This window comes from Mauremys reevesii, linkage group 7 (assembly GCF_016161935.1).
Source record: "Mauremys reevesii isolate NIE-2019 linkage group 7, ASM1616193v1, whole genome shotgun sequence".
NCBI classification, from domain to species: domain Eukaryota; kingdom Metazoa; phylum Chordata; order Testudines; family Geoemydidae; genus Mauremys; species Mauremys reevesii.
In genome coordinates, this window is record NC_052629.1 from 41,450,095 (window position 1) to 41,471,905 (window position 21,811).

General features: G+C 42.7%; 1 protein-coding gene across 17 annotated transcripts in view; it reads left to right on the forward strand.

Annotated features, from left to right (window-relative positions):
* Positions 1-21,811, forward strand: part of CDH23 (cadherin related 23) — a 509,234-nt gene that overhangs the window by 223,476 nt on the left and 263,947 nt on the right. For all 17 annotated transcript variants that reach the window (XR_005582753.1, XR_005582754.1, XM_039481222.1 and 14 more), the window contains one exon: positions 4,076-4,154. Coding sequence is in view for 15 of the 17 variants with exons in the window: in XM_039481222.1 (XP_039337156.1) it covers positions 4,076-4,154 (79 nt within the window). In the remaining 2 variants the exon portion in view is untranslated. The remainder of the gene's footprint in view (positions 1-4,075; positions 4,155-21,811) is intronic.

Sequence of the window (21,811 nt, forward strand, 5' to 3'; positions counted from 1 at the left end):
TGCCGTTATATTTATTAACATACTGAGGATGTTTCTGGATGGGGCCCCAGAAGTATTTTTTTATTTCCCATTTGATCTTTGCAGTAAATGGAGAAATTGCATCAATTTGCATTTCTACTCCCTCTACGTGCACCCTGAGACACAGCAGAACATAGGTGTAAACAGAACCTGCTCCAAGTTGGTGCCAAGTTTCTATTGGAGCATCAGAAATTAGCTATCATGATTTCAGATGCGTTTATCATTCCTGAAATTCACCAACTAAACATGGGATGGATTAGGGCAAATTTTTTGGGAGGAGGGATTTCTTGGCTTTGTCAGGACATCAGAATATGTAATAAAAGCCTGGTACATGAGGATGCCTAAAGAAAATAGAGGGTGTAGTGAGAGGTCTTTCTTAGGGTCACATTGATCCAGCTCCCTTCCAACCCTCTGCTGCTTGGCTCTAGAAGTGCTTTTCTGCAGATCACCATTTGCTCTTGGATAGTGGATAAGTGCTCTGCATTTGAGGCTGTTACCCAGGTGCTCAGCTATGAGGGCAAGTCATGACTATATTGTCATGTTTTATTTCACACAAAGCAATTAATTGAAGATGGACATTTAAGACCCGATACTTTGAATTCAGTGGAAAGACTTTCATGACTTTTGGATCAGGTTATTAGCGGGAGACCTACAAACTCCTGGGAGTTTCATTCCACTTGTCACATCGATGTTGGTGGAGCATCATATAAACAGGACTGCATGAAAAATAGTCACAATCTGGTAGGCCATAAAGGGAAGTGTAGCAGGTGGCAATTGCTGTCTCTTCTGTGCTTTCAGGAAATGGATGTCTGAGCAGTGGAGGTGAGGCATCATATCCACTGTACTGTGTGTTTCACTGCCATGGATAAAGTGTGAATCCTTTTCAGCAGGGCACGAGGAGGGGCTTGTAAACAGGAGTGGGGAGAAGTAGAAAGGGTTGACCCACAATTGCGAAAACAACTCCATGAAAACCTGTGTCAGACTCTCCAGAGCCAGCCAAAGTCCTAGTTTCCAGTGCTGCCAGTCCTTTAATCCTCATGACCAGATGGTGAAATACCATCTATCTTGTGGGTTACCCCATGGCTCTTGCAGGTGGGTTTTTCTAAAAAGAAAATCCCTAAACCCTAACAGCAGCATCAGTACTCTTAGCTTCTGCCTCTGGCCACGATCATCCCACTTGGCAGCCACAGAAGGTGGCTTTTTGTAGGATAAACCTGCACCAAAATAAACAGGGCCATTACTATTCCTGTGTGATCGCTAACCCTCCTCCCTCCCCAGCTGTTGCTTTCCCTTTGAAATGTATGGCACAGCTTGTGACACTTATCATTCTGAGCTGCTTCTTCTCTTTTGACAGGCGATGAGTGAACTGTCAGACAGGCCAGCGCCGCGTCCCGTGTCTTTTGGAATGGAGAAGCACTTTAGTTTGCCATTGAGCAACTGGAGGCTCCTCTCTGGTGGGAATAGTAAATTGAAGTGTACCACATTTAGGAAGTGAGCACTGAATTGTGTGCATTTAAGTCTTGCCTCTCTCTCTCTCCCTTCCTCTTTTCTGCTTTCTTCCCTCTCCTTTCTAAATCCCAGCTCTCAGCTCCCACCTGCCTCAGTTTCCCTTTTCCCTGCTGCTTGTAAATACCATCTTTAGTTGTACTTGCTGATTTGGAAATCACAATGACTCCTGGCGATTTAAAGACTCTCTAGTGGCTGCTGGATCCCAGCAGCTGAGTGCTGCTCAAAGGTCAGTGACCTGGGAGTTATGCTTAATGCTGTCAAATAAAAGTGCAGATTTACTTGGAGTTTATTGAAATGCCATGGAAGGTTGAGGAGAGAAGTATACACGGCCCAAAGAACTTCCCTTTTATTATAGCCAGTTACATATATTCTCCACTTAGTCCCTCTGTGCTTCATGGAGTCAGACAGATTGCTGCTCTGAAAGTGAGGGACTGAAAGTCTGAGTTTCTGTGGGAGAAGCTCTCTCAGTGGTTTCTCCAAGGTAGCTGAAGGCTGTTTTTAATTTCTAAATGAGATTATTTTTATGTCATTGGATCACTTCCATCTCCTGCACTGTCAATGAGGTTCCCCTCTATTTGGCTTGTGTACTTTGTATGATTTGTGCACACACACAGACACTAACAGGTATTGCTTCTTTGCATGCTTAAATATTTGCACATGCTTAGGCAGGCATGCACGGACACACATATGCAAGCACATACACAGGAGCAAGTATGCATACACCTAGTCACCCCACATCGGGGTACATCATTATACCAATAGGGACCCAAATATGCACATATATATGCACTGCATGCACACTTACATACACACATTGTCATGCATGCATAGTGGCACGATTTTTTTAATTCAGTGCCGTTCATAAAAAAAACAAAAAAAGCTGTAATTGTAAAGAAAAAAACAAGCAGTAAGGTTGGTTAAATAAATGGTGGAAACTCAAGGGCTCCAACCTTCGGCCTTCAGCTGATGAATTGTGACATTGGTGGAATGCAGCCAATGCCAGCGTGTCGCGCTTCCTCATTAGACATGCAAATGCCACTGTTGACATTTTCTCTCAGGGTGAAATAAATGCCTCTTTTCCCGCTCTCAATAAACCAATGAAAACAGAGCAGTTTAAAGTCATAGATGTGTTCACACTACATTAATTACACTACATTAATTACTGTGTTGTGCGTGCACAATGTGCCCATGCATGGACTCACCGCAGCCTCATAACTGAAGCCAAAGCTAGAGAAGCCAGATAGTGAGTCCACGTACCTGAATAACATTTCTGGTTCAAAAACTAAAACTAATCCTTGGTCAGTCTCTGTCCATTTACTGTTTACTTGGGGCTCTTGGGCTTGTCCATGCTTTTGGCTTTTCATGGGACTGCCAGTGATGTGACTTTCCTGAAGGAGCTTGTGTAAGTGGCTGTCTGACAGAGGCAACCATCCATAGACTGACCCCTGTTCTGAGCTTTGTTCTGACTCTCGTTCTGTCTATAGCTTTCGATTAAAATGTAACAAATCTTTGTAGTTCTTCTGGTCAATCAGGTAGCTGGCCAGCCTTGATCAGTATCTGTGGTTGCCAAGAAAGCCTCATTCAAAGAACACTGAAGACAAAAACCAAAAGAAATCAAAGCTGAATATCAAATGGGCAGGTAGAATCCATGTATCGACCAATTTTGAGATGTAAGGTGGAAAAACGATTGCTTTGTGGGATATGAGTCCTGAAGCCCCAAGCTGAGGAAGTTATTGCTCAGTGGAAGTCCTTTTCTAAACTTAAAGAGTGTAAAGGTTTCCTTATAAACTAAAAACTCCAGTCTGTGTATCTGTTATAGTCTTAGTCTTTTTGCCTTAAATGTGCTACAGCTTCCTTTACCCTCTGCTGCGATTTCTCTGTTTTAGCTCTCAGTGTTAAGTGACCCTCTCAACTCAAGCATTAATTGCAACATTCACCTTGGTGACCTAGCTTCAAATTAATCTACTATAGGTAGATGGCAAGTGACAGTGAAATGAGTTTGTTGGTGTCATCATAGTCCCTGGTGGACATTTGCTCACTTCACAAAACTACCACATGATTTGTCTCAATCTGCTCAGACAACCTTGTGTGTTACAGATCTAGTTCTGCCTTAGGTATTACAGGTCAAGATCAAGGTATCTTGGCAGAGTTTTGTGGCGGGCACAGGACTTGAATAGCAAAGGGTGTTGCAGGACAGAAATAAGCTGCTTTGGTGGAGCTGTATGCAGGAAGCTCCTGATTCTTACAAATACTTAGAACATTATTGCTAATGTAATTTTTTTTAATAAAGAGTCCTGTGGCACCTTGTAGACTAACAGACGTATTGGAGCATGAGCTTTTGTGGGTGAATACCCACTTCGTCGGATTAGCAATGTAGTTCAACTGTTATACGTGCTCTGTCATGAAGTTCTGTGATACTCTGTTCTTCTCATCCCCTGAGTGCATGTGAGATAAGTCTTACACAACCTGCAGTACAATAAAGTACAGGAAAATGATACAATGGAAGTCTACAGGGCCTGGAAAGTTGACGTCTTCCTTTCCTTCCTAGGGTACAACTGTGCGTATGATAACGGCAATTGACCAGGACAAAGGACGGCCCAGGGGTATTGGATACACCATTGTCTCAGGTAATTCATGCGGAGACCATATCATGAGCCCATGGTTGGCGTACGTTGGAAGTGAGGGAAGAATTGGCCTTTTAAAGAGCTTTCACCTACTCTGTCCAAACTTGAAAAACTATTTGTATTAAACTAACTACTTAATTGTGATATTGGTTTGTAGTCAGTTCTTTAATATCAAACATTGCTAATTACCAAAGCCTACTGGAATAACTGAAATTTTTTTTTTCTGATGAGCCTTTTTTGCCTTCAGTGACGTCACAAACCATTGTTAGTGACATCTCAACTCTCTTGAGTGGAAATAGTTATTTTACCTACTTTTTGACAATGTTTTATATGGTGACCTTTCAGAGTTTAGTAACATGCAAGGTGCACGCAGCATGACTGCTATATGCATTTTCATGTCCTCAGCACCGACACTGCGCTAATTGCTTTGTGCACCTTTGGATGTGTCTAGCTCATATTGGAATGCAGTTCACTGTTCTGGATGTATTCCACTGACTCAAGGCTGTATGCAGTTCACCTTATACAAAGTAGCAGGTCTGCAAGGGGATTAGGAGAGTCCTTAGGCATTTGGCCATGATAGTGTTGCTTTTAGAGAAAAAATATATATAATGGTGGACAGTGTGGTACATGGTTATTTTCACAAGTTAAGGATCACTGCATAACTTATAAGTGATGGAGTAAAACAGAAGTTTAACTATGGTCATCACTAAGGAATAGTTCCATTTTATACTGCACCAAAGAGGATGTCTGCAGATGGCTAGGCATAAGCATTTTGTTATTTGATACAGTTGTCATTTTATTGATATAGTTATGGAAATAGTGTGATGTATTACCTGCTGAATTACTGAGACCATTTTCTGCAACACCTAAATGTTCCCTAGTTAACTCCCATTAAATTATTGGCCTGGCCCGGCATGACTCTGCTTAACTTGTGAGATTTTGTAGGATCACAGCACAAGCTGGTATGGCTACTTGCTATTTTTGAATGAATTTAGTACTGGTGAAAGAAGCTGGATTAATAGTGTAAGAGCTGGCTTTCACCTCCCACCACCATCTCTCTTAACCCTACCTGAATGTGCCACCTCAAAGGGTGAGAGCATAATTCACTCCCCCATACGTATTCTTCCTTCTCCTGGGGCTGCCATCATATTATGCCCTCAGTTCTTCTTCTCCTTGGTCAGTAAAAGCAGCAGAGAGTCCTGTGGCACCTTATAGACTAACAGATGTTTTGGAGCATGAGCTTTTGTGGGTGACTACCCACTTCGTTGGATGCATGTAGTGGAAATTTCCAGGGGCAGGTATATATATATATATATGCAAGCAAGAAGCAGGCTAGAGATAATGAGGTTAGTTCAATCAGGGAGGATGAGGCCCTCTTCTAGCAGCTGAGGTGTGAAAACCAAGGGAGGAGAAACTGGTTTTGTAGTTGGCAAGCCATTCACAGTCTTTGTTTAATCCTGAGCTGATGGTGTCAAATTTGCAGATGAACTGAAGCTCAGCAGTTTCTCTTTGAAGTCTGGTCCTGAAGTTTTTTTGCTGCAGGATGGCCACCTTAAGATCCGCTGTTGTGTGGCCAGGGAAGTTGAAGTGTTCTCCTACAGGTTTTTATATATTGCCATTCCTAATATCTGATTTGTGTCCATTTATCCTTTTCAGTAGGCGTTTCCCATGCTTCACTGGGACAATGGGTCAGAAAACAACTCCTTGTGAGAGAGGTTTGCTTAGTCTATGCCCTTTAATTGCTTCTTTGAAGTGATCTGTGTGAAATTCCCAAGCAATCTAAAACCACCTGAGTTATAGTAAAACTTGATTAATAAAGATAGAATCTGACTTCAGAAAAAACCTGAATGCGATTCTCCTTTCTGCATGGATTCCACTAGCTCAAGGCTAAGATGCATAGAGATAAAATACCTGCAACAGCTCCTCTAGATAGATACCATGCAGGTAGTTACAAGGAAATAAGCATTATCTTCTGTTTCCCATACATCCTTTCTCTTCAGCTTGACACTGACCCCTTTTGCAGGCCTCTATTTGAGGGACATGGCCTTGCATCTCAGGTGTCCCATGTCGCCCTTCCTCTCTCTTGTTCTCTGGAATCCCAGCCCTTCATACTTTGTGATGCCTTTTAATAATGGAGGTTTGGACAAAATCCAGTGGCATATCAAGTATGCAGGGCTAGGTTACAGCAGCATTTCAGCAATGGAGTGTTTGTGCAGGGGTCTCCTCTTTGGTGAAGTGTAACAATCTGTGTCCTCCATGCAATGACTATTGTACCCTGTATCTGCTCAAAATTCCCACCCTCCCCTCCACATCTCACTCTGGAGTTGCTTCAGAATGTTCTTTCTCAAAGCCTAGTGTTTCAAATATGTCTTTGATATTGCCTGCACCTCAATCAACCTGAAGGGTCAGCGTGGCTTGATCCTGGCTTTCATGTCTGTTGTCCCTGTCTGGAAGTTTTAGTCTGAATCCAGCTCAATCTACCTTTAAAAATACCGGGATTGTACATTTGTATAATTCCTTTTAAACATTTTTTTTCTGATATACATACAGTATTAACTGACCGATTGATGCTGACCTGTCACACAGGGATATCAATCAGAGCAAATTGCAGTGGTAGGTTTTTTGTGATGTAGACACTGATTCACTGGGAACTAGATTGGGACCACAAAATCATTTCACAGAGGCACCCAGGCAACCTTCAGATGTCAAAGACTTTCTGCAACTGCTGACCTGTGCTGCATTCAAACCCATGACCTAGAAGTGAAAGGCTCTGTTATCCAATTACTCCTCTCCCAAGATCCATTCTGCAGGCTAATCTTCTGGAATGTCATTTTCCGAGTGCTGTTCGGTATATAGCTATCACCTTTGTATTTCTCCGCTGGCTTGGCTGTTGAGTTTGTCTTGGGATAAATGTGTATTCCCATTAATAATGACACTTGGTTTCCCCACTTGCAAAATTATAGCTTTTGCCTGTGCTCCTAATTGACAGCTTTGCTGCTCCTATCCCTTTAATTTGTTCCTATTGGCCAGCGTGAGGCCTGGAGATGTCGGGTAGAGGGGCAGGTTCCTCCTCGGCCTTTTATGCACTAGACTTTTAGGGGAAATTTCCCTCCTAGTTGGCAATGCTGGGAACACAAGTGTAAACAAAGCACCGATGGTCACAAGCATTTTTACCCATTGATCTGTAGGCCTGCTCTAAGGAACATTAGACTATGCGGTAGTAATATCCCCAATGCCCTGCCTACAGTAGTACTACTGCCTACATTAGGAGTCGCACTGGTAATAATGGAACAGTGGGAAACGTCCCAATAAATCTAGTGTAGACTCAGCCCTTACGTGATACTGCATGTTTTCATTGCTTTTGGCAACCTGTTATGCTCAGCTACATCATGCGTGAGCAGAATTTCCAACAACATTTCTCTTTCCACACAGGTTGCCTTGTGCTTCTAAAATCAAGTTCCCTGAAGCACAGCCATGGATTGGCCTTGAAAAATGTTTAGGGTTGAGGGAAATTTGTGGTGTGAACATGGCCTTTCTCATCCCTCTGACTTTTGGGGAGTATTCTGTAAATGCTGTCAGCCTAGAGGTTACTCTTCTTGCCAAAAGGCTGAACGCTGACAAGATTTTAGCCATGAACCCTGCTTGGCCTGTTCCCTTTGCTCTGAGAGGTTCCCAAGTTCTTTGTTGTGGCCTGGTTTTCTCACACATCCATTCTTTACTTTGAATTTTGATTGATTTTTATATCATAGAAGAATTCTTAATAGCTTATCCTCCTCCTTCCCCTCAAGTGGACGATCCTTTTAAAAACAATACCACATAATATTAAAACACTGTATGATTTAATTATTAACTAATCAGGATGCTTTTACTGTGTTATTAACCAATTGCAGTTGATAAAATAATACATAGTCATTTTGCTGTGAGAATAATATATATAAACTAAATATTTCCCCTGTCATACTGTTTAAATATGAATTTATAGTAAATGGAACAATACATTCACACTACTGTGGCTCTTTTGGGTAATGTTGATTGCTAATTTGGCTCCTGAACCACTGAGGTGTCAGTACCACTGCTCTAGTCGGTGTGAAAGGGAACTATGAACAGTATTACAGACATATGGGAAGCCTACGTTTTAGCTTTGAAGAAATGTGATTTTTCATTTCACTTCACTTTTAGGTATTTTCTTTTAGCTTGTCAACTGCTATACAAAACAGACTGTGCCTAGATTTGAAACATTTTACTGTCTTCTGTCCCAAATCTGCAAACCAAATGAGCATGTATACATTTTACAGGTCAGCTAAGTTTCTCATGTTCACATCAGGCTCTCTACTCTATTAAAACCCCATGGCTGATTTTTTAAAAGCAAGCAAACAATCCCCAAATTTCAGCTTTACACATGCTATGTTTATACTTTTGTTTTATTCCTTTCTTACAAAGTAGCCATTAACCTGTTTTGAGAATGTGGCTAGTGTAACAGTCTTGTCTGTGCTGGTCCAACCATTACCCAGTCAAGATATAGTGGGAATAAACCAAAAATGCTTTGTGTGTGTGTGTGTGTTGTGAATTGACAGTCACAGTCAGACACATGCAAAGACTCTTGGATTTGCTTGAATATGCCAATAACTTAATCACTGCCCATGGATCTAGCTGGGGGGGGGGGGAGTATTGCAGCTACTGTAGGAGACAATCATTAAGAACACATCGAAGCCACAAGTGATTAAACTGTTTTGCATTTTTTGGGAAAGCCGAAAACACAGGCATTTAAAAATATTTTTGAAACTGTCCATCTGCCATCCCTCCTGATAACCTCAGCACTTCCCAGTATGGTAGTGTTGCTGAGGTCTGAGGAGCAGCACATTCATGGACAGATTAAGTGCCCAGTACAAGAGAAGGATTTGAATTTAAAGGTATGTATGGAGCACCAAGTGAATGGACTGCCTAATGTATGCCAGAGAACAAGTTGAAGCATATTGGGCCTAATTCTAATCTCATTTACTCCAGTTTCAAGTGGCATATCTTTAATTTCACTCCTCATTTACTCCAGCACAAGAGCAGTATCAGGTGTACTGTGTTGAAACACAAAGCAATGAAGACTCCCAGTAATCTGTATCCTGAGATGGGATAAAGGAATGTTGCTCCCTCAGTCTGAGTCCCTCACTCTGCCTTTGGCTTAAACCAAAGATTTCCTGAAAACTGTATTCTGGGATAAAACCTCTAGGTTCACTGCTTCTGCTTTTAACTGAGTTGTAACCAATTACTGAAGTGGTTTGTGTCCACAAACAACATCATGACTGAAGCTTGGTTAGTAACCTCATCTGCTAACAGTGTTTCATCCATGCCAGAGACGGAGGTTAAGCTCACGGGAATCTATTCCTAGCACAGCATGCTCTATTTGTGGACCTCCTAACAGTGCCTATGGAATGGGATTGGCCAGATTGTGTCACCCCAGAGTGCATTGCCCCATGTGTTGCTGGTAGTGCCCTATGTTCATGTCTTTGGGGCACTCTATCCCCTGCTGACGCATTAGGGGATAGTTACCCATATGTCTGCAGAATGCACTAATACAAACGTAGTCAGGAAGTGTATGGTACGTCTGGGTGCACAAGTTTAGTTTTAATGGCAGAAAAGCTATGATGTGGCCACAGCCTGAACAGTTACTTGTAACTTGTTAACTGGCTAGAGGAAGCATCCTCTTATGAAATCACAGTTGTAGATGACTAGTCCTCTGTCTGTTCCACTTAAGAGAAAGGTACTTTAAATTCATGATTCATTAAACTCATGCTGGCAGGTCAATTTAGGCTCAACATTTAAATTTTATAAAAATAAGCATGAATAGAAATGACTCTGACTTCTTTTGAATCAAGTCTCTTTAAAATTTCCATGCCAATATTTTTTTTTTGAAGGAATATGTTACCTTCTCATGTTTTTATATTCCAAACATTGAAACAGTCTGTTAATGCATCCTTGCAAAATTCTACTCACACAAGGAGAATAGTTTTCTGGCAGTCAAATAAAACATCATTAATTCGTCATTATCCTTAATCATTATAGTAAAAGTCAATGAGTAGATTTTGTGCCTAGGCAGGTAAATTTTCATGACAATTTTGCAAAGCTGTATAACATATGGGTATCAGGAAGTTAATTGAATTAGCAAGTGACTGTAAGCAAAAGTGAAAATTAATAATAATAGCTAGCTAGCTCTTATACAGCACATCTCATCAGTAGATCTCAAGGTGCTGTACAAAAGAAGATAAACCTCGCTATCTCCACTTGACAGATGGGGAAATCGAGGCACAGGGGTAGGAAGTGACCTGTCCCAAGTCAACCAGAAAACCAGTTGCAGAGCTGGGAATAGAACCCAGGTCTCCTGAGTTTGCTAGTGCTAGTGTCTAGGCAACACTATCTCTATTATCCACTAATTCAGTCTGTTTTTATTGTCCACACTGTGTAAGTACAGCAACAAGTAAACTGGATGTTTATCATTCTTTGTTTTAATAAGTTATGGTGTTAATATCACTGGGAAGGACATTTTTGAAAAAAATTCTGAATCGTAAGTTGACATTGTCCATTTCAGCCCCCCACCTCTGTTAGATGTGCATTAGATTGTTCTTCAGGATATACCGCAGACGCTCTTATTTATGCAGCTATCTACAAGCACAAGGTTCTCATGACAGGAAAACAATAAAACTGCAAGATTAACCATATAAAATAAGTTTTAAGGTGTAATCACATACTGTTTGGTTACAAAGATATTGAAGTCTGAAATCATACAGAATCCAATGTTCTCATCCATATGTCTTTCTTTCTTGGTTGGCATAGCTGAGGAGTCCACTGTTTCCAGCTAGCTGGCTGGCTTGGCTACATACTAATTTAAAGATTTCTTCCCTCAATAGAGAAATCCTTTTTAAAATTTGTTTTTCCTGAGTCAATTAATATGCTTCTATCCATGAAAATAACTATTTTGACAATTTTTTTGGCATTCAGATTTTAATGAATAATTTCATTGAAAAATCCAAATTTTAAAACTTTCTCTAAACCCTACACTTACCTGGTATGGAGATAGCAATATCAGAAGCCACCAGAGGCTTGTCTACACTAGGGCTTCCATTAGTGCAGCAGAACCATGGATAGCAATGATCGGAATTTTTCTGCATGTTTCCCTAGAGGGGACGTGGCCCTAGAATAAATATCATGAAAAGAATCTTGGAGGGGGCAAGGAGACTGGCTGCAGCCTGTTTTTCTTGGAATTCTGCCTGTGGAGCTACACCTGTGCAGTGTAAGCTTTGCTGATGATTTTGGTTATATCCAACATTGTTCAGGGCAATAGGGATCCCTGTGCATACTGTAAGTGGAATTCAGTTAGGAAAAAAAACTGTCCTTGATCTAAGTCCACTCATTTATCTCCTAACAAGCAATTAACACGCACAAACTCAGAGTCAAAACCTTTCTTGATTCCTCACAAACCGGGTCAACAATACTAAAACGAAGAGAAAATAAATAACATCTGAGCCTGAAAGAACAAGAGAGAGTTTCTAGTAGGGAGCAGTAATGAAAATGATGGTTGTGTGGGTACATGCCAGTTAACACTGAACGCCATCCAAAAATCAGACTGCAACCAGCCTTCTCACACTGCTGTACAGAATCTCTCCCTTATCGAAGTTCACTAGCTGCCTTGGCAGGTTGGTGATGCTCAGCAGTTGAGGTCAGGGCTCCATTTGAAGGACAGATCATTAATTCAGCAAAGTAATCCACGACTCCTTTAGTGGCAGATTTATGGAGATAGCCTCTGTCCCGAGGACTCTGCCTCATCATCTTTCATTTTCCAGGCAAAGCAAGTGACTTGTTATAAAACATGACATGTTCTAGATAAGACTTTTCATTTAGGGGAGCTCTCTGGGCTAAGGTAGATTGATTTCCTGGAACCATCCAGGGTGCACCAGGTAATGGGAAGGCAGCAAAACTAGTGTTTGGGTGTTCAGGGCCTCACTAGCCTCTAGAAAGAGAGAAACTACAGCTGGCTGGACATTAGCTGATGCATTTACAACTCTCAGAACCCCATTGTATCATTTTAACTATTGTTCCTCCCTCCTCATCCTGTTTTCAGCATCCTGCCCCCTTGGGGGAAGTGGGAGCAAGCAGCCCCAGTGTTCCAGACTGCAAGGCACCCAATGACTGCTGCTGTCCATGGTTGTGCAAGGCCGCACAAGTGGGGCCCCCAATGGCCCAGGCACAGAGTGACCACCAATGTATTAGGGAAATGCTACTACTGTGTGAGAACCAGAGCTTTCATTGTTGGGGTAACCTGAGTCATGTGGTGGGCAAGGTGAGAGATTCAGGATATGCCAGCTGAGGATCTGGCCCTATATTCTTGGTGTTTGACTCCAGGCTGTTCTACATCTTCACCACAGTACCTACCACGAGCTGAGTACTCCTTCCCTAATGTTTCACATTGGCGTCTCTCTCCCACTGCTCCGCTAACTGGACTCGGCTTTCACCTAAAGAACTCCCCCCCCCCCCACCCCCCCAACCTGGGGATTGGTTGACAGTCTCGGTTCATTCAGTTCTGAGCTTCCTCATCTGCTGTTCCACCAATGGGAGCCCTTCTCCCCCTACCCTACAGCTCCTGGAATGACACAGTAGCTCAGGTGACACCACTGAGATGAAAAATGTCTATTGGTTTGCTAATAAGAAACTGGGACTGTTAGCAGAGCTGTGTAAGGAAATGCTCAGCACTGACACAGCTGGAGAATAATCCTTGGATCTGGGACTCTAACAAAAAGCTGAACACTTTCATTTTCACCCACAGTTTTTTTGGAAAAGGAAAGGCAGTTTTTGCAGGTGGAGAACAATCATCTTGCCTCAGAAAGCAAAAGTGCAGAGGCACAAGCACCGTAAATCAGAATGAGGGAAGCCTATTCCTTCACCTGTATAGAATAACTTCCAGCAATTATGGGGTTAATGTCTAAGGCCTGGTCTACACTAGGGTGGGGGGTCGAACTAAGGTACGCGACATTAGCTACGCGAATAGCGTAGCTGAAGTCGAACTACCTTAGTTCGAAGTACTCACCCGTCCAGACGCCGTGGGATCGAAGTCCGCGGCTCCCCCGTCGACTCCGCCACCGCCGTTCACGGTGGTAGAGTTCCGGAGTCGACGGGAGCGCGTTCAGAGTTCGAACTATCGCGTCTAGATTAGACACGATAGTTCGAACTCTGAGAAGTCGAACGCTACGCGTCGACCCGGCAGGTAAGTATAGACCTGCCCTAAATGGTGTATCTGATAAAAGTTCCACTAGCATTTTGTGAAATCAGGTAAAGTGAAAAACCTACAGCACTGGGGACTAATCCATATCCAATGGAGAAGGACTTGGACAGTTGTGGTTTGGTGTATGCAAAACTCAATCATGTTTCCCCCTTTCAAATAGCATAAACAAATCATTCAGGTTTTGATGTTTCATTTATGGGCCTGCATCCTGAGTTGTGACTTGGAGCAACTGAGGAGTAGGTAGGTGGGTGCTCCCCTTGTGTTGGGGCTGTTCTGTGCTGGGCCAGCCCCCCATAACAGGTGAGAGAGCTGTCTAAAGGCTGCTAACTTACACTGGTTGCCAGGGACCCCAAGTAGTTGTTACAGCAATCTGGGATTCCTGGGGTGCAAGGATGAGTTGGCCAAGGTGCTCTTTCCCCCAGCCACATCCCCTGTATTTGGCAATAGGGGGAAGGGCAGCTCAGTGCTACCCAGGGGCAGCTCTATATTTTTTGCCACCTGAAGCACGGCAGTCAGGGAGCCTTCGGCAGCGTTTCTGCGGGAGGTCCGCTGGTAACGCAGGTTCTGCGGGTGATCTGCCAGTCCCACGCCTTCGGCATACCCGCTGCCGAATTGCCGCCAAAGCCGCGGGACCAGCGGACCTCCTGCAGAAACGCCGCCAAAGGCTCCCTGACTCCCGCCCTCACTATGACCGGCACGCCGTGCCCCCCTTCCCCCCCCCCCCGGCTTCCCGCCGCAGGCATGCGCTTGCTGCACTGGTGCCTGGAGTTGCCCCTGGTGCTACCTGAGAATCCTTTTACACAGGGCAGATCCTCCTTTGGCTGGTCGGGAGAGAGGAGATGCAAAGCAGGAACCGGGCTGAACAATGATGTAGAAAGTTTTAAGCCAGGTACAGAGGAACCATGAGGTCATACCTAGAGATTGCTTATCTGAAACCTCTGATATGTAATAAATCAGGGAAGGTCTAGGAAGACACGATTAAGGTTAATTCTTTTATTTCTTATTGGCTTGTAGATTCCTCGGTGCTAACCCTAGGTGTTTTTCTTTTGCTTGTAACCTTTAAGCTGAACCACAAGAGAGCTATTTTGTTGCTTAATTTTTGTAAGTTTTGTTTTGTTTTGTTTTTTGTTTTTTTGGATCTAGCAAAAAGCCTAAGTTCCAGATGTATTTTCTGGAATTTACCCTTTTTAAGAACAGGATTGGATTTTTGTGTCCCTAAGAGGTTTGTGCATATGCTGTTTAATTGCTGCATATGTTGGTGGCAACAGCTGATTTCCTTTGTTTACTTTTTCAGTTCTTCCCTGGAGAAGAAAGGGGGTGAAAGGGCTTGAGGGTACCCCACAGGAAGGAATTCCCAAGTGCGCATTTCTGGGTTCTCAAAAGGGGTTGGTTGGTTTTTTTTTGCATTTGCATGGTGGCAGCATCTTGCCCATCCAAGGTCAGAAAGAAGCTGTAACCTTGGGAGTTTAATACAAGCCTGGAGTGGCAAGTATTAATTTTTAAAATCCTTGCATGCCCCCACCTTCTACACTCGAAGTGCCAGAGTGAGGAATCAGCCTTGACAGAGAGGTCTGAAATAAATATGCAGAGCCCAGACTTCCAATGTTCCTAGTGACTAGGAGAATGCAGTAAACCAGCTCTCAAACCTCCAGCTTCTGCCATTCAGCTAGCCAGCCCCCCCGGCTTGCTAAAATCAGGGATGGGTCCAGGTGACAATGTCTGGATCTAGACACTCCCTGCAAAAGGTTAATATTCAGGATTTAGGTTCCCTCCTGAGTCATAGCCCCATTTAGGATCTGGATTGGAGCATCAGCACCAAACTGGTGGAAATCTCACAAGAATATTTCCCTCTGTTCTCTACATGCTTTGATTCCTCCCTCCCATCATCCCATTTACCAGCTCTTTATACATTTTCTCTTCTCCTGAGATCATCTGGGATATCCATAACTGCTCCAGAACTTCATGAGGTCTTCTGGAGTGGGGGGTTGTAAGTGTTTCTGACCCCTCCTCCTCCTCGAATTGGCTGGATCTGACACCCTTCTGTGATTGCTAGGAAATTATAGAAGAGATGGGGGAAGGAGGAGGTGGGGAAGCTGTAATGGGAATTGGGACTGTGTCAATCTCCGCTGGCCTATTGGGAAGACACCTACCACACGCTCAGAAAATAGTTTGGAATGGTGTCCCTGTTTGGTAGTCTCCCTCCAGGTCTCAAAGGAGTAGCCAACTGTCTTCCCCCCCATCAGAGAGTGGAAGGAGTTGCAGGGGAATAAAGACCACTGTGCCCCATCTCTCTGATGATTGTTATGTGGAATAGAGGAAACCCAGGCCTGTGGTATGATGTCAGAGGGAGGTGGCCTTAGGAGCAGAGGAAGGGTATGCTGGGAACCAAAAAGAGGGAATCTGCCCAGTTGAGACTTGGTTTTAAACAGAGTCAAAGCCTGTAAGGGGGGCTTGATTCCAATTACCCAAATCAAACCCATTTTCATAGGTTACTCAAGGCTTGACTTTTGAACCCAAGTCTCCACAGGTGAAAGTAAGTCCACCCCTGCCTGTTCCTAATTAATCCATCCCTTTTGTTCCTCCCTAGAAAAAAACCCTTTCACTTTGTTTTCAAGTTGATCTTAAAATAAAAAAATCTGCACAAAACTTTTATCTTAATATCGTATAGAGATGCAGGACTCTGGATGCACATACATAGGACTGACTTGTACCGTAAGGGTGGACACCAAAGAGTTAAATTAGACAGAAGGATTCATAGGCTCTGGAAAAGCAGCGGCTACCAATGATGTCAAAGTGTCAATCTCCATGTGATTGACAAATTTCAGGTTCAGTGATGGATGGACAGCAGGGAGATTACACAAGGACAATCAATATGCCTTTCCCTGTACTTGAAGAGCCTTTGTAGAAGACAGTAGAAGAACGAGGCCCACGGCTGCAGGGAGCTGCTGGGGCTTAGATGTTTTGTGAAACCTTTAGAACATTGTTTTAAAAGTTGATTTTTATGAAACTTGCTAAATTTTGGGGGGAGAAAAACATTTCCCCCCTTTTAATTAACGCTGTTGTACTCCAAGGGAAGTGTGAATTAAAAAATGTGATGCTGTGTTTGTCTAACTAAATAGAAGCCCTTGATACAGAAACAGTGTGGATATTGCTTGAAAGTAGTGCTTCCCCGCTTCTTGTACCATTGAAGAATAATCGCTTTAAAATCATGCAGTAGCTCATGAAGCACCTTTCTCCAAAGGCAAATAGAACTCAAGCCCCCTTATTTTCCAGTTGTTGTGCAGGTTTTTAAGTCAGTCATTTGGCCGAATAATATCTCTCATTCCCAGATTAGGAAGTTGTTTAGCCTTCCCTTGGTAAATCCCACTAGGCACCCATCTGCATCTTTAGGTGTCTCAATACCTTTAAAAATTTGCCCCCCACCCCAGTCCCTAAAATGGACTTTAGAAGGGACAGCATGTCCTGAAATAAGACTGATCAGTTTAATGTATCCATTGTTGGTTGGCCTAAATTGTGCTGGCTTTTTCCCCATATTCAAATCACTCCAACTTACCCGTGTGTTAAAGTCTTCTCAAATTATACCTGCCAGGGAAGGACTTCCTATGTGATTTGTGTGATCAGAGCAGAACCTTTTTGAAAGAAGACCTGCTGATATGTAGAAATACACCTCACACCAAATTGATTGAAGGCTGTTTTTCCACACTGCCAAAGCAAGGGAATGTGACTGAGCGTGAGGGTGAGATGGCGGCTGATGCCCTGGCCCTAGTTTACTAGGTGGCTTGGGTGTTTCTCTAGTGCTGTGAACCAACAGGCTGTGTTGTTACTTTGGCATCTTACTTTGGCCTGCTGTCAATCCAGGAACAATCATAGTAAATACGGCTTCTATAATAGCTGCTTTCATTGCAAAGTGCTTCCCCAGCAAATGGGCTTCAGTAATTAAAACTATAAGTCAGCATTAGTTTGGGAAATGACTGAAAAGAGTGTGAAAGGGGCTGGCAGGCTTTTCTGGAGGGAGAAGTGGGGCTGAAGTCTGCATCTAGAAAGGGGTTCGGTGTTGGCATAGGGCCAGTTGATTGCAAGTTTAATGGGAAATAATACCAGGTAGTACCCCACACTTTTTTATTGAATATATCAGAACTACTCTACCAGGAATTGAAGAACTTAGAAAAGGAGACACACTGAGTGACAAAAAAGAGGAGTGTGTGCAGACAATCTGGACTGGAGAGAGACTGCACTTTTTCAGTAGCCAAGGCAGATTGCTATGTTAAAGTGTTTTTGTTTTTTCCCCTTCCCTAAAGAATTTTGAGTCTAAATTGTGTGAAGTTATAATTACACAGTGACCCAAATAGAAATAATCATCATTCCGTCTGATATTTTAAAAGTCGGATCCCTCAGTAGAGAGTTGGGATGTTGGATTCTGGCTTTTTTGTTATTTTTATTTAAAAACCATACACATGCAGAAGAAACATTGAAAATATTGAATACTGAATCATAGTGGGATTGCAATGTCTGTCTATGTTTCAGGGGACTAGGAAAAAATAGAAGAGTTCTTATGATTTTACTCAGGCCTTGAGTGGAAGAGTTTCCAGAAAGGTAGCAAGGAAGTGGATTTATTTATGTTAAAAATGTATCCAAACAAGCAATGACAAAGGTAGAAATGCCATCTGGGGGGTTATGTTGATACAAATGGCCCCCTGTATGGCTTCTGATGTCAGCAGGAAGCAGCTGTTGGGTATGTGGAAGTGAAACCCATCCGTAAGTCCCTGTATGAGTATGTTTGCTGCCAGAGGTGGGGAATGAGGGATATTTTGTGAACCTCAGAAGTCCAGTGCAGAAACAATCTGCATAAAAATCCCCCAGCAGTTTAATGTGTGTGTTTCTTTTGTATGCGGGGTTGTGAAAATTCATGCTATAAACTCTAGTCAAGCTATAAATGCATGAAAGTCCAAATGTACAAGGAACATGCTCTCTTTGGGACTATATTTGCCTTCTGCTCCCTGTTTACTTGAATGAAGCCCTCTGCAAGTTAAACAGGAGGCTAAATAAAAGGGTGAAATGAACATTTATGTCATCCTTTGGGAATGAGAGAAAATTGTGTTGTACTGAGAGGGGAACAGAACAGAACTGAATGGAATCTTGTGTTGTATCACAACAAAGTGGTGTGAATATTTCTCATTAAAGTTTTTCTTCCTGTTAAAATGTGGTTGAAACAAGTTTGAACTGGTTAATACTTTCTAATACCACACTGGTGTACTCTTTCATAATCCCTTATATTAGCGTCGCACACGTCATGGTGACTGCCACCGGCAGAGTACACAAACAGCCCATTGTAAAAAGTAATATTTTATTTGTCCATGTGTTCTGTAAGTTCGTTCATTATGATAATTTCTCAGGGAACTTTCAGGCTTCTGGATTGAGCAAATGAGTACAGTTTTCTGGCAATAGGTTTTCATTGCATTCATTTCATGGAATCATGGAGGATAGAGGAGAAGAAAGACCTATTGGTCTTGATTCTTAAAATCTTTTAGGTGCATATTTGGATATGTAAGCCTACCACATTGAAAGATGCCTCTAATGAAATGTCACCCATTAAGGTGTTGTTTCAAAACAATGATGTCACGGCCGTAGTCAATCCATGACTGCTATGTTATCTCTCCCTGAAGTACCACCTTTGAGGGGTTGTATATACTTATCATGCTGTTATGTGTACCCGTGTTGGGGAGGAAGAGTGGATACCTTCATATAGAGTTGTCCACAAATTTCACAAACCTATCTCCAGATAAAGCAAAAGTGACTACAGGGAAAGGCAAAAAATCTCCTGAAACATTATAATTAATGTAACAGTCTCAAGATTTCTTCATCCACTTTGGATGCCAGCATTCTAGATTTTGCACAAAAGTGTGTAAATGTGATACCCAAGACTGCAAAGCAGGTCCAGGGTCCAAAGCTGTGCTGGTTATTTACCTTCAGTTCTAGACATCAGCTGAATTCTAAAATGTGCTTGTAAAAGAATATTGTGGTTTGGGATTCAGAATCCTTGACTATGATTGCCACAGGGTGGCTGGCCTGTTTAAATGAAGTAGCTCCTGTGCAAGAACAGGTGCTCTCAGTTTAGCCAATTAAGAGAGTGAGAAAGCACATGGGACTATAAAGAGCCAGGCTGTCAATAAGGAAGGCGGAACAATAGGAGCTTCCTAGTGAGAGTTCCCTGGGAGGCAAGACAGTGGGAACCCACTGAGGAAAAAGGGCCTCCAGGGATAAACCCCTGGGATGTGGTGTTTAGTGAAAAAGACAAGGAAGAACCTGCACCAGGCCCTGAAGCAGGAAGGACCGAGAGAGGCAAAGGGGAAAATCCCGAGAGCTGTAGCTTAAGTGTTGTTTGTGTTTTTCCTACATTTGAAAAATAAAACTCCTGTCTGGAAAGAGACCCTGGGTTTGTCACTAGGTCCTTTGTGGGCTGGGGAACAGCCAGCACCTTACAATGATAAACTAAGGTTGGGACTACAGTTTTGTCACAGAGGTTATAGTGGTCATGGAAATCATGAATTTGGATAAAGTCCATGAAATTGGGCTCCCACTGCTTTGGAAATGGCTGGGAAAATGCATTTGATTAGGATTCCAAAGTGAGTGGAATTGCACCCTTGTGACTGGGGTCACAGTGCCACTCAGGCTTGTCTGCATCTATGGAGTGATGGCAGGGCCAAACCTGAGTGTACTGTGACCTTGTGTGCTAGGCACCCCTGGACTCACCTTTCAGCACCCCCACTCTACTCTTGTATATGTTAAGGTCCTGAAAACTACTTTATTTGGTGACCTTTCTATGACTTATAGGTTTTTTCTTCCACACCTCTGCTGTGAAATTTTCTTTAAAATTTCCATGCCAAAATCATAGCCTCAACTATGATTAGCTCAGAAATCCAATATCTTTAGAATCTATGGACTTTATTCTTCTCTTCAATACATGACTGCAGCTCCTACTAACTTTAATGGGAATTGTGTCCGTATATCAGATGGTAGAATTGGTCCTTGTGTGTACCTGCGACACTGCACAAGGTAAATTTTACCTGTGATTGTTGCAAGGAAGGGTTATTCTTTTTAGAAACCACAAGATTAGAAATTATGGATCTGTTGTGTTAGAACAGGTAAATTAACTCTCTCTCAGACAAGGTACCAAAATTGCTGGTTCTAGAAGCGTGGGGGGGGACGGGTTCTACAGAATTCACAATCTAGATTTGAGTGCCATGGCAGGGATCAGTGTTTCTAGAAACAAGCAGTAATGTGATTCTAGATCAAGGAGAAGACATGCTTTTTTTCTAGAACTGGAGATGATGAATTTATAATCTCTGTTCCTGAGGGTGTAGTTTATGAAATAAAGAACACACTATAATCCTCTTCCCTTCGGAAATGTCTTCTTCCCTTCAAAACTGAGTGGGGGCGGAGACCGAGGAATGCTCTTACTGATAGGTTATGGATGTGTTGATGAAGACAGAAGAGAAGCTGCCCTGAAGCACTTGTCTCCATATTGTATGGGGGCAAAAACTCAAGGTGAAAAGCAGTGAGGTGGTCAAAGCATCTGATGGACTATTTATATAATGATAACTGTGTCTGTTGCCGACTCTATGAACCACATCCAACAGCATCTATTTCAGTGCAGAGGAGCCCTGACAGAGCACATTTTGATTAATAAATTATCCAGCACAAGGAGTGTGATGGGTTCCCCTTTCACATCTCATGAAAGTCATTCACTCCAAGTTCAGTGGCTCAGCAAGTCTCCGCCATTCTGACAATGCATCTCTCAGCCACAAACGTCCCTTCACGGGGGGACTGTTGGAGCGTTCACCTAGGCATAGAGGGTTGGACAGTGCTGGTTGAGAGGCAGTCCTTAATTAAAGATGGAGAGGAGCCAAATCTTTCTCTTTGTGCATAATTTGAAAAGTAATGAGCTACCAATAGCAAAGGAGGCGGGGAGAAGACTTCAATATCTTTCTCCTTTTTCTGGAGTCAGTCCAGTATTTTTAAATAGCGTCTTTAAACCGAGAGAGTCATCAGAAGGTATTAAGAATCATGGTCCTTACTTACAAAATCCCACTTTATATAATTGTTTCTCCAAAATGGCATCTATACCACGACAATGAGACTAGAAGAGACCTGAAATTTTGCTATTGTGATATAGCCCTGCTGCTCCTGATCTGGCTTCCTTCCTGCTCTTTTCTCTTCATCTCACTTTTCCTCACCCCAGCTGATGAAAGGAACTCATGAGTTGGATAGGATTTATAATTGACAATTCCCAAAGATGACCTATATTTTAGCCAGATTCACCTGATCCTTGTTCTTGTCTTTTTAAATCTCCATACCCTACCGGAAAAATTCTTATAGACCAAGAAAAACAAAATGA